We start from the raw sequence: 13,854 nt of genomic DNA on the forward strand, positions 1-13,854 counted from the left end.
ATACTCTTCCAGAAACTTCATGAAAGTTCAACTCTTGGATGTAGTCATCATTTAAGTCCCAGTTGTGCTAGTTCTAGATATGCACCTACAGTATACTGAATCCTGAATTTCATGATATGTGACTTGTCTCAATTATATATGACCTGAGACTCTGGACACGAGCCCATGACACTGGGACTCTGACTTGGTCTAATCAGCCTAGTTATATCATTAATTATTTAAAAATGATTTAAAAACATTGATTTATTTAATATTCATTAAATAAATTAATAAGTGTATGTATTGCCTTATTGTAATGCTTTAAAATTAATATATATCATTAGTAACGACCAAAATGAATTAATAAAGCAGGGGGAAAATAATATTAATTACTTGTTATTTTATTATCAAGCACTAAACTTTCAATAAATCGCTGCTTCCAGATCCCGGAAAAAGGAAGCCTTGCCCCAGGGCAAATCTTGCATGACATCACGCGTGGAACCCTGGTTATCTGGGTCATTTCGGTTCATCTGACTCCATGCTTGTTTACTCACTGAAATTGGATATTGTTGTTGGAATCTTACAAAAGTAACAATGGGAAAGCGCTGCGTTGCATTTGGATATTCAAATCCATATACGGTACAACAGGACATTCGGTTCACGAATTTCTGAGAAATGACACTAATCTAAAGTGACAGTGGGTGAGGTTTAGTGCAAACGAAGCAGGCAGATTTTGTGTCGCTTATTAATAATGAATCTGATTCATCAAGTGTTCGTCACCACCAGAACGACCACATGGGAATTATTGGCGCAAAAAAGAAATCCAATTATTTAATAATAAATGACATTTGATCTGACATTTGGACAGTTCGTTGATCCCCCTATTATCACACACACATACACACAGAGTGCACCAGACGCAGGATTATGAGCAACATTTACACGCTCGCGACATCCGATCTTATCATATCTGATGCACTTTAATAGGAAAAAAAATGCATGTGCGCAATCATCATCATTCATTATTAACTGAAACGTGTTAAATGGGGCGGCACGGTGGTGTAGTGGTTAGCGCTGTCCCCTCACAGCAAGAAGGTCTGGGTTCGAGCCCCGTGGCTAGCAAGGGCCTTTCTGTGCAGAGTTTGCATGTTCTCCCCGTGTCTGCGTGGGTTTCCTCCGGGTGCTCCGGTTTCCCCCACAGTCCAAAGACATGCAGGTTAGGCTAACTGGTGACTCTAAATTGACCGTAGGTGTGAATGTGAGTGTGAATGGTTGTCTATGTGTCAGCCCTGTGATGACCTGGCGACTTGTCCAGGGTGTACCCGGCCTTTCGCCCGTAGTCAGCTGGGATAGGCTCCAGCTTGCCTGTGACCCTGTAGAAGGGTAAAGCGGCTAGAGATAATGAGATGAGATGAGACGTGTTCAATGCTCTCAGATTGCCATATTGCAAGACTCGATTTGTTTTTAGTTTTGTTCAGGGAAACATGATGAAAGGTAACCACTGCGTGCACGTCTCTCTATCTCGTGCACACTACAGAGGAAGACTGTTGTGAACTGAGTGAACTGGCAGTTTCTCATCTTGGGGGCTTGAAAAGGTAACCATTTACTCTGGAATATCCTTGATAATCATCTGCCCCTTCATCCGACATATAAGAATCCCAATCACTATCAGAATTCTCTCCAAAACGTGATTCCATATCAAGACTGGTCTAACCATTGCTGCACACAGGAACGAAATTGATACCTGGATCTTTGTTACACGTGTGACGTCACACACCCCTTTGGGATCTTTCGGTTCAGTCTTGGGAGATTCCGTGAAAATCGGCTGATCTTATTGATTTTTCATTAATTTAGAGCCTTTTGGATCAGCTATGGTTCGAAAACACATGATCAGTCAAGATAATGATTGTTGCTTTGTACAAGGAAAAAAGTGTGGTTTAGGGACATTACATTCACAAGCGAAAGGTGGCAGCAATGAGATGGAAAAGACGTGTACCCATAGTCTTCGAAGCTCAGTGTAATGTGCTGCAGTAAAAGAATAGATGCACGTCTCATAAATACTGTACTTGGCTTCCTTATTTCCTTAATTCCTTCATTCCAGGTTGTCATTGTACCCATAATGGTTCTGCTTTAGTGACCAATCACAAAATAAGCAATTTCAGCCGAGTCCTCTGCTTTAACACACTCAGTTGTTTTATATATATACATTTCACTTGTTTTTAGGTATTTTTTTATAGCACATCATATTTTCTCGCAATCTAAAGTGATATGTAAAATTGACAAATATGTGGCGTTAATCATGTCTACTATTTCAGGACAAACTCGTTTCTTTCTGGTCAGGTTGAAACCCAAACTACTTTCTGTGTTTTTTTCTTACCAGCTCAGTCCATTGAAATTTGTGTTTAAACAGTTTCATTTCTGTTTCACAATCAGAAAGAGCTCCAAGTAGAACTCTTTCTTGGACACGAACCTGAATGAACCTTTGAAGATCTCTTTTTTGGTCTAAGAGTGTACTATAGAAAATGGTTGCGGTTGTTGTTCTACTTCTTGCTTATGTTTTACTCCTCTGGATTAATTCCTACTCTTCACTAAGGGCTGCTCTGAGAACATTTACAACACATTTTAAGATTAATTCTCAGAACCATTATACTGTACATATTAGTGTTGTAGTCAACATCACCTAAACTGAGACCAAGACCAAAGTGCATCGAAACCAAGACTTTGAGGGCTTGAGATCAAGTCAAGACCAAGACCAAGGCAGCGCGAGACCGAGTCAAGACCAGGATCAGACCAGTGTGTGTGTGAAGGGGATAGGGGAGGGGTGACATCCGTTAGCAGGAAGAAACATTTTAAATTAGCAATGAGTCACATTACTGGTTGCATTTGAAGCAGAAAATTTTACATTGAATCACAGTAACAATGCTGACGCATAAATCAAACAATGCACAGGCAATTTATTGAAATACCGACAGCTGTGGTCTTGACTGGTCTTGAAATAAAATCCTGAGTCCTCTACGTCTAAGATTGAGACAAGACTGAGTAAAGATGTGGTCGATTCTGAGATGAGACCTTCAAAAAGTGGTTTTGAGACCGGTCATATACTATATACTGACCCGTTGGAGCTATTACTAAACACTTTTATTTTTTTTTTTTACATTTTGGTTACCTGATTGATTCTAAGAACCACGTGTTTGCATATGCATAACCTACCCATTATGGATATGTGCTGCAGACTCTGGAGGTGGGAGGATTCATACTCTTGCTGTCTTTTCTTAGCCATCTCTTGAGTGACTGTACACCTGTCACACAACCCAGCTCGTAACCTGTGGGGACACACACACACACACACACACACACAGAGCACCCAGGTATTCAGAGAATTACAGTGGTGCTTGAAAGTTTGTGAACCCTTTAGAATTTTCTATTTTTCTGCATAAATATGATCTAAAACATCATCAGATTTTCACACAAGTCCTAAAAGTAGATAAAGAGAACCCAGTTAAACAAATGAGACAAAAATATTATACTTGGTCATTTATTTATTGAGGAAAATGATCCAATATTACATATCTGTGAGTGGCAAATGTGTGTGAACCTCTAGGATTAGCAGTTCATTTGAAGGTGAAACTAGACAGGGACACTCTAACGAGTGCAAACCCCGCCTTTTCCCTATTAAAATACATTGGGCGAAAATTTCGAAGTTCTGCCATGACCTTGACCTTTGACCTTTGACCTCCAAAATTTAATGGTTTCCTTCCTGGGTGATTGGCAACACATCTACAAAATTTGGTCCAAATCGATCCATTGGTTCTTGAGATATCTTGCAGACACACAGACAGACAGACAGACAGATACACACACACACAGACTGACGCAGGTGAAAATAATAACCCCTCCGACTACTGTCGGCGGGGTTAATTAGAGTCAGGTGTTTTCAATCAATGGGATGACAATCAGGTGTGAGTGGGCACCCTGTTTTATTTAAAGAACAGGGATCTATCAAAGTCTGATCTTCACAACACATGTTTGTGGAAGTGTATCATGGCACGAACAAAGGAGATTTCTGAGGACCTCAGAAAAAGCGTTGTTGATGCTTATCAGGCTGGAAAAGGTTACAAAACCATCTCTAAAGAGTTTGGACTCCACCAATCCACAGTCAGACAGATTGTGTACAAATGGAGGAAATTCAAGACCATTGTTACCCTCCCCAGGAGTGGTCGACCAACAAAGATCACTCCAAGAGCAAGGCGTGTAATAGTTGGCGAGGTCACAAAGGACCCCAGGATAACTTCTAAGCAACTGAAGGCCTCTCTCACATTGACTAATGTTAATGTTCATGAGTCCATCATCAGAACACTGAACAACATTGATGTGCATGGCAGGGTTGCAAGGAGAAAGCCACTGCTCTCCAAAAAGAACATTGCTGCTCGTCCGCAGTTTGCTAAAGATCATGTGGACAAGCCAGAAGGCTATTGGAAAAATGTTTTATGGATGGATATGACCAAAATAGAACTTTCTGGTTTAAATGAGAAGCGTTATGTTTGGAGAAAGGAAAACACTGCATTCCAGCATAAGGACCTTATCCCATCTGTGAAACGTGGTGGTGGTAGTATCATGGTTTGGGCCTGTTCTGCTGCATCTGGGCCAGGATGGCTTGCCATCATTGATTGAACAATGAATTCTGAATTATACCAGCAAATTCTAAAGGAAAATGTCAGGACATCTGTCCATGAACTGAATCTCAAGAGAAGGTGGGTCATGCAGCAAGACAACGACCCTAAGCACACAAGTCGTTCTACCAAAGAATGGTTAAGGAAGAATAAAGTTAATGTTTTGGAATGGCCAAGTCAAAGTCCTGACCTTAATCCAATCGAAATGTTGTGGAAGGACCTGAAGTGAGCAGTTCATGTGAGGAAACCCACCAACATCCCAGAGTTGAAGCTGTTCTGTACGGAGGAATGGGCTAAAATTCCTCCAAGCTGGTGTGCAGAACTGATCAACAGTTACCAGAAATGTTTAGTTGCAGTTATTGCTGCACAAGGGGGTCACACCAGATACTGAAAGCAAAGGTTCACATACTTTTGCCACTCACAGATATGTAATATTGGATCATTTTCCTCAATAAATAAATGACCAAGTATAATATTTTTGTCTCATTTGTTTAACTGGGTTCTCTTTATCTACTTTTAGGACTTGTGTGAAAGTCTGATGATGTTTTAGGTCATATTTATGCAGAAACATAGAAAATTCTAAAGGGTCCACAAACTTTCAAGCACCACTGTATAACCCATAGTGTGAAAGATTTAATGCGCATTGTGAGAACGTTCTATTCGCATTGTATTCACGTGTGCAAGTATTATAGAAGTGTTGTCAGACGCAGCCATCAAATCATCTGAGTACACTCCCACAATACCAAACATACTTACAGACACATAATAACACACATACATGTTTTCTAGCTGTTTTATGTTTTCTGTGAGTATCTTGTGTTGCTCTCTCAGTTGCTGGTTCCTGTTGTACAGCTCCTCCAGTCTCTTTGCATCACTACAATAGAATAAAATAAAGAAGTCTCTAAGATACAAAAAGTTTACACAGAGTATGGTCTAGGAAAGCTATGGTCAGTCAATACAGTACCAGTCAAAAGTTTGGACCAGAGGTGGACAAAGTACCCAACTTCATTACTTAAGTCAAAGTACAGATCCCGCTGGTCAAATGTTACTCCGATACAAGTGAAAGTTGTCCAGTCAGTTTTTTACTTAAGTCAAAGTACTGAAGTACTTGCTTTTAAAAATACTTACGGTAAGTATTGAAACTACATTTTCTGTCAACGCATAGTTGTATTATTGCCACAACACTTACAAAACCTAATGCCGTTACCAAAGACAGAAATGTGAATTCACAAAATGAGCGCATGCTGTGCCATCATGGTGGTTTAACGTTAAGCTAGCTAGTCAGTGAAACTCCACCTGACATGCTAGCAAACTCTTTTCAAACTCGAAATCATACTGGGCAGTTAATGCTACTAGAAAAGAAAAATTTCTACATTTTGTTTATTTGGCAAGATTATGCTAAAACATTTCTGAAAGCACTCCAGATAAGTTAACGTTATTCATGTTAGTGTAACTCCGTGTTTACATGCTAACTAATAGTGTCCACGTTAACTAGCTATTTGTTAATGTTAGCCATGGACAAGGCGATAGCAACTTGGCGGGCAAATCCATAGAAAGTCATTTGACTTACCAGACTGCATACAGCGCCCTCCACAATTATTGGCACCCCTCATTAAGATATGTTCTTAGGCTTCTAATAAATTCATTTTTTAAAATAATATAGGACAACAATGCAAAAAAAGAGAAAAATCCAACCTTTAATTCAAGTGCATTTATTCAGTGGGAAAAAAATCCCACATTAAGAAATAATTCTGTTACATGAAATCATGTGTGCCACAATTATTGGCACCCTGATGTTAATACTTTGTACAACTCCCTTTTGCCAACAAGACAGCACTTAATATTCATTTTCATTATCTCTAGCCGCTTTATCCTGTTCTACAGGGTCGCAGGCAAGCTGGAGCCTATCCCAGCTGACTACGGGCGAAAGGCGGGGTACACCCTGGACAAGTCACCAGGTCATCACAGGGCTGACACATAGACACAGACAACCATTCACACTCACATTCACACCTACGGTCAATTTAGAGTCACCAGTTAACCTAACCTGCATGTCTTTGGACTGTGGGGGAAACCAGAGCACCCGGAGGAAACCCACACAGACACGGGGAGAACATGCAAACTCCACACAGAAAGGCCCTTGCCGGCCACGGGGCTCAAACCTGGACCTTCTTGCGTTGAGGTGACAGCGCTAACCACTACACCACCGTGCCGCCCCACTTAATATTCTCCTATAACATTTCACAAAATGGGAGAATACAAAGAGAGGAATATTTGACCATTCCTCTTTGCACAATCTCTCTAAATCATCCAGAGTCCTGGGTCCTCTCCTTTGCACTCTCCTCTTCAGCTCACCCCACAGGTTTTCAATTGGGTTGAGGTCTGGGGACTGAGATGGCCATGGGAGGAGCTTGATTTTGTGTCTGGTGAACCATTTTTGTGTAGATTTGGCCACATGTTTAGGGTCATTATCTTGCTGAAAGACCCAGTGATGAGCCATCTTCAGCTTTCGGGCAGAGGCCACCAGATTTTGATTTAAAACGTCCTGGTATTTCAAAGAGTTCATGATGCCATGCATCCTAACAAGGTTCCCAGAGCCTTTGGAAGAGAAACAGGCCCACAGCATCACTGATCCTCCCCCATACTTCACAGTGGGCATGAGGTGCTTTTCCGCATACTCATCTTTTGTGATAGAGTGTTTGTTGCCAAAAAGCTCCATCTTGGTCTCATCTGACCAAAGCACACGGTCCCAGTTGAAGTCCCAGTACCGCTTAGCGAACTCCAGACGTTTACGTTTATGCTTGTAAGTGAGAAAAGGCTTTTTCCGTGCATGCCTCCCAAACAGCTTGTTGGCATGTAGATAGCACCTGATGGTTGTTATGGAGGCTTTGTGACCCCAAGATGCTACTCTTTGATGTAGTTCTCTAACAGTGAGCTTTGGAGAACTTTTTACTTCTCTTACCATCCTCCTCACTGTGCATGGTGGCAAGATAAACTCACATCCTTGTCCAGGCTTGTTTGCCACTGTTCCAGTTGTTTTAAACTTCTTGATGATTCCTCTGACTGTAGATCTGGGCAGGTGTAGGCGAGCGGCTATTTTCTTGTAGCCATTGCCTGACTTACGAAGGTCGATACACATCTGCCTTACTTGAATGGTGTGTTCTCTTGTCTTTCCCATGTTGAAGAGTGGATAAGAGAAATAGGGCTCTGTGTCACATCATATTTATACCCCAGGGAAACAGGATGTGATGAATTACTAATTAAAGGTTCCTAGATACTCTGATCAACTTTATAAACTACAGTAGAAATGACAGAAATGCTTCAGTTACATTTATTTTCTAGGAATTGTTATGGTGACAATAATTGTGGAACAGGTGATTTTATGAAAAATAATTATTTCTTAGTCAGGGATTTTTTTTTTAAATTCACTTGAGTTAAGGGTTACATTTTTCTACAATTTTCAGTGTGAGATTATGCTTCTGCAATAAAAATTGAATTTATTTTAAGGCTTTTAACACATCTAAACCAGGGGTGCCAATAATTGTGGAGGGCGCTGTAGCTATTGCAACATTATCGCTAGCTCTAAAAGCACAGACAACTTCATTGCAAGTTTTCTCTTGGAATAAAACGTTTATATACCTCAATATGCTTCCACAGGTTGGACGGCAAGTTTTTGTAGGCCGTGATGTGGTTCGTTTTCGGCAAACAAAGCAAATGTTTAAAGCGAAATGAATCTTTAATCCATTCAGAAAACTGAAACATGGGTTCTAAGTATGGCCATGGGTGCGTGCATTCCCCAGAAGAACCGCCTCCTTTCATTCTGACATCAACTGATCGTGTTCAAATAACGCTGTGGAGAAATCACTGAACTTGATTTTATACAGTCTATGGATGTGACGTGACCCTAGTGATTACTGATCGGCTGTCTCAGTGTCACCTGTGGAAAAAAACAATTATGTTTTAGAAAAGAAAAGAAAAAACATCCACTTTCAAAGCTGCTTCATACTAATGAGTAATGAGGACCCTGACAGAAATGTAGTGGAGTAAAAAGTACAATATTTGCTTTTCAAATGTAGTGAAGATAAAGTCATAAGTTTCCAAAAAATATACTCAAGTAAAGTATAGATACTCAAAAAGTGTACTTAAGTACAGTACTCAAGTATAGGAATGGGAATCGAAAACCGGTTCTTGTTGAGAACCGGTTCCCAGTGTTTCAATTCCATGGAATCGTTTGCCAGATTTGCTAACGATTCCCTTATCGATTCCCGTGGGCACGACTAACGTCATGTATATTACGCAAGTTACGCAACGTGCGTAGCGACATGCAGTAAGCAGTAAACATGGCAACCAAGCGGTTTAAACGCTCAAAAGTTTGGCTGCATTTTTCAAGGAAAGATGACAACTGGCCGACCTGCAGCCATTGCAAAGTAGATATTACATCGTCGGGAGGGAACACGAGTAATATGCAAAAACATTTGCGCACACAGCATGCGACACTTTTAAATGAATGTCACGTTTTCGACACGCTTCGGACTGGTGAATCTGTGTTACTCCTAAACTAAACAAAGTTGATGCTAATCGACCTGTTTGTTCTCCTCTTTTTTCAAATGAGAATCGATAAGAGAATCGATAAAGAACCGAATCGTTAAGCAGAATCGAAAATGGAATCGGAATCGTAAAAATCTTATCAATTCCCATCCCTACTCAAGTAAATGTACTTTGTTACTGTCCACCTCTGGTTTGGACACACTTACACTTATTTTTGGGGTGGGATGTGTGGGTGGGTTGTGGAGGTATTTGGAAAACCTGTGCAAATGGTTTGTATATTGCAACCAGTCTTGAGCTGACCATATGTTTTCCATCACCTAAACCACAGGTTCCTAACCCTGTTCCTGGAGTACCCCATGTACTGCACATTGTAGTGTTTTCCCTGCTCTCACACAACCAGGGTTGGGAACCTGTGATCTAAACCTTTCCCTTATCCTTGCACTTGTCCAAATTTTAACTTTGGGCTCAACCAAGATTCTGATATTAACACTAATCCTGGCTCGATAAAAAAAAAATCATCGACAAAACAGGCCTGAAATGCTCCATGGATTGTTAGACAAGATTAAACATAATTTTTATTTGATCCACTAATGTATTTTATTTTGACACAGAAATGACTCAAACCATCCATGTGAACACAGGACACAACTTGGCTTAAAACATGTTGCCATCAGTATCAGCTGCTGCTCACACCTCTGATATCAGTATTATATTGGGAATGGAAAAAGTTGGAACAATAGAACTTATGTCTCTCCACTGAGTTTTACTCGAGAGAATAGTATTAATCTGAACGTTTGTAAACTATCCAAAAGACTGTTTTGTTATGAAGACTCAAAGGAAGAAACTGTAAACCAATGTAACCAAGGAGACAACATGAAGGACTTACCAGTTTTTCTTATTGGTTAGTTCGAGCACCTTCTGCTGCAAACCTATTGAATGTGAAAAAAAAAATCTAAACTGTATGGCTATAAAGGATATAAAGGATTATAATACTTTAAAATATATGTTTATGAACAATCAAGAGGTCTCTGTGTGTGGGGGGGGTAAATAATAGGTGCGATTATTTTCTGACGATTCAGATACTTGATTCTGAATCATAAGGCAACAATTTGAGATTTGACGATACCATTGAATCTTCTATAATACGATATGATTTGATAATGTAATCTTTGGTGGCACGGTGGTGTAGTGGTTAGCACTGTCGCCTCACAGCAAGAAGGTCCTGGGTTTGAGCCCAGCGGCCGGCGAGGGCCTTTCTGTGTGGAGTTTGCATGTTCTCCCCGTGTCCGCGTGGGTTTCCTCTGGGTGCTCCGGTTTCCCCCACAGTCCAAAGACATGCAGGTTAGGTTAACTGGTGACTCTAAATTGACCGTAGGTGTGAATGTGAGTGTGAATGGTTGTTTGTCTCTGTGTCAGTCCTGCAGTGACCTGGTGACTTGTCCAGGGTGTACCCCGCCTCTCACCTATAGTCAGCTGGGATAGACTCCAGCTTGCCTGTGACCCTGTAGAACAGGATAAGTGGCAACAAATAATGGATGAATGTCACCTCTGATCGATTTTTAAATAACTTTCTTCAGGAATCTGGGGTCAGAGGGGAACCATCAGGGCTTTCTAGGCCTTCAGAGAAGGCCCAAACATATCAGCATTTCAAATGTTAGATTTCATTTCTTTCTCATCTCATCTCATTATCTGTAGCCGCTTTATCCTGTTCTACAGGGTCGCAGGCAAGCTGGAGCCTATCCCAGCTGACTACGGGTGAAAGGCGGGGTACACCCTGGACAAGTCGCCAGGTCATCACAGGGCTAATTATAATTATTCTCTTCTAATTCTAATTTGGCCTCATTTTCTATCAAATTTGCTTCAGAAATGAAAGGGTTACTGTCCAGAAAATATTAAAATAGAGTTATCCAATGAGATTTTTTTTTGTTTGTTGTCTCTAGGCTGAAAAGAGTTTAGAGCTGGCTCACTCATTGGTTAAGACTTCATTGCCGGGACAGAAGGCCATGGCAGTGTCTGTTTATGTAGGAAGTGACAGATGAATTAACCAATCAGATTTTGATTTATAGTGGGAGGGACCAAACATTTATCACCCTAGGCTTTCTTGAAGGCCAACGCTAGCTTAACCATGAGTCAGCATCGTCAGCAGTGAAGTCATCTTCCAGCCGGTGTAGCGTTCATCAGTAGTGTTAGCGAATGCTAATAAAGCAGTCAAGCCAGTGCTATCAAGAGCAAGTAGCACAGGCTAACGACCGAGAAACTAAAATTTCTGTCTCCAGACTCTTCTTCCATGCACACTCGCCTCAGTATTTTTCACTCAGACTTACTGTAAGTATCCATTTCCCTATTCAACTTACTTAGTTACTTTTAAAATCAATATCAACAACTACACACAGCAGAGCTACCTGGCACCCTGCCGCTAATCCCTTGCAAAATCCTCCGACCTGTTGCTTTTTTGTGTGTCTGGCTAAGTTTTGGCTGAGCTCAAGTCCCAGCTCTAATAATAATGGTTCACCACTGTCTGGGGTAAACCAACTCTCTGCCCATACACTCATCTTCCCCAAAGCTAGGCAGACTTACTGCAGACATATTATTAAAGCTGTCGAGTTAGTTGACAGTTGTGAGTCCTAAAAATAGCCATGCTTATGATTTACATTCATGATGATAATGTCAGGTGTTTTCTTACATGTGAATGGGACATGAGAAAGTTGGATATGACAACGACACTCTGTGCTGCCTCTCATGGACTCATTGTTCAGAAGTAATCAGGCAGTGTGTGTTCATGTGTTTTGGAGGAGTGGCTTTGGAGGGAAGGCTGAAAGGTGGTGGTAGGATTTTTCACTTGGATATTTTCAAAATTTAAATTACTCTTGCTGGTTTCTCCAGAATTACACATCCTAGCTTGAAATGGATCTAAATCAGTGGCTTTGTTTTGTCTGTAACCACATATCCCATGCAGGGGGCAAGCTGGAGCCTATCCCAGCTGACCATGAGGCAGGGCACACCCTGGACAAGTTGCCAGCTCATCGCAGGGCTGACACACACACAAACAATCATTCACACTCACTTTAGAGCCACCAATTAACCTAACCTGCATATCTTTGGACTGTGAGAGGAAACCCATGCAGACACAGGAAGAACATGCAAATTCCACTAAGAAAGGCCCTCATCGGCCGCTGGGTTCAAACCTGGAACCTTCTTGCTGTGAGGCAACAGTGCTAACCACTACACCACCGTGCTACCCTTCAGTGGCTTTTATGGCTCTAAATATAAGTGTAATAGTGTGGGAGGTGAAGTGTTTGAAACACTCCAGTGATGAGAGGTTCAAGCTCACCTTCCAGCTCCTGCTCATGGACCTCTTTCAGCTTATGTAGCAGTTCAGTAAAACTCTCCACAGCCATCCTCCTCCTACAGAGCACAGAGGAAGGGAGGGAGAGAAACCTAAATTTACATATAGTCCCAAACCGTTCTCCCATGCTCTGATTAGTCCATAAGTTATACCATTAGTAGTAAAAAGCATAATAGTTGCTTTGTGAAATAATCTTAGAAATATAAGATGAAGCATGGCTGCTAGCATGTGCTCAGAACAAAGCTTTTAACAATGGATATGAAAGAATGCACGAGATTCACAAGAGATCACCTAAATACACAATTCACACAAAAAAGTCAATAGGACAAATTTAATCACAAATATTTCAGAAATGCACTATTATCATTAAGCTTGCTTGTTTTGCTAAACTAGCAGAGGAAACTTTGTAGAGGAGATATTAAGAACAATTATAATCGACCCTGGTCAGACTGGTTTCACCACAGTGCTTCAGGCATAACTTTATTTGTGTATATGTGTGCCCTGTGTACCGTATACAGTATTTGAGAAACAGAAATGTGTGTGTGTGTGTGTGTGTGTGTGTGTGTGTGTGTGAGAGAGAGAGAGAGAGAGAGAGAGAGAGAGAGAGAGAAAGCACAATGGCATTCTGTTTTTTTGTAAATTATGGGATTGCAGAAAAAAAAGATGAGATACATATTTAGCATAGATACACTAATAAATTATGAAGAGGAACATAACCGGGCACACAACAGACGTGCCAGGAGTCAAATGCCATGCCATTCGGCTACATAATGAGGCTCTGGATCTTATCTCAGACATCCTGAGGAAACTGTCTTCCAGACTGGACTGTCATGTATGGCCTACAGGATAACGTGATTGTGAAATTTGAGGTTTAAAAGATCAGATCAGATTACTAAACAAACATCCTCAGGTCACCCAATAGCAACTGCCTGATCAGACAAGTTCAGTTCTGCTGACTGTATGCCCTGAAATTGAAATAAGCACAGAGAGAAAAAGAAAGAGAAGTTGACTCACTCGGATAACCGATCCGAAATCATTTAGTCACTACCAGCAGTGTAGAAAACTATTTCGGATTATTTGCATATACAGTATATCCAGGTTGAACTTGCAACACATCTATACAGTGCAAAGAAGAAGAAGAAGAAGAAGTGATTCACACTTCTGTAACACAATAATATCGTAATCGAATATTTTGTGAGCTGACTCAGGAGAGCACAGATATGTGCAGTGTGTGGGCTCACATGGACTGCAATTTAAAAAAAAAGTATTTGGTGACCTTATTCACACTAGAGCCATCATAGATATGCCACA

General features: G+C 40.9%; 1 protein-coding gene across 1 annotated transcript in view; it reads right to left on the reverse strand.

The window, feature by feature from the left end:
* rbbp8l (retinoblastoma binding protein 8-like) overlaps positions 1-13,854 on the reverse strand; it is a 34,229-nt gene that overhangs the window by 18,014 nt on the left and 2,361 nt on the right. The window contains exons 2-5 of the mRNA XM_060938040.1: positions 12,529-12,602; positions 10,084-10,126; positions 5,428-5,523; positions 3,190-3,302 (exon numbers count right to left, since the gene is read on the reverse strand). Coding sequence (XP_060794023.1) covers positions 3,190-3,302; positions 5,428-5,523; positions 10,084-10,126; positions 12,529-12,595 — 319 coding nt within the window. The 5' untranslated portion in view covers positions 12,596-12,602. The remainder of the gene's footprint in view (positions 1-3,189; positions 3,303-5,427; positions 5,524-10,083; positions 10,127-12,528; positions 12,603-13,854) is intronic.

The sequence above is a fragment of the Neoarius graeffei genome, chromosome 13 (assembly GCF_027579695.1).
Source record: "Neoarius graeffei isolate fNeoGra1 chromosome 13, fNeoGra1.pri, whole genome shotgun sequence".
Classification (NCBI taxonomy): domain Eukaryota; kingdom Metazoa; phylum Chordata; class Actinopteri; order Siluriformes; family Ariidae; genus Neoarius; species Neoarius graeffei.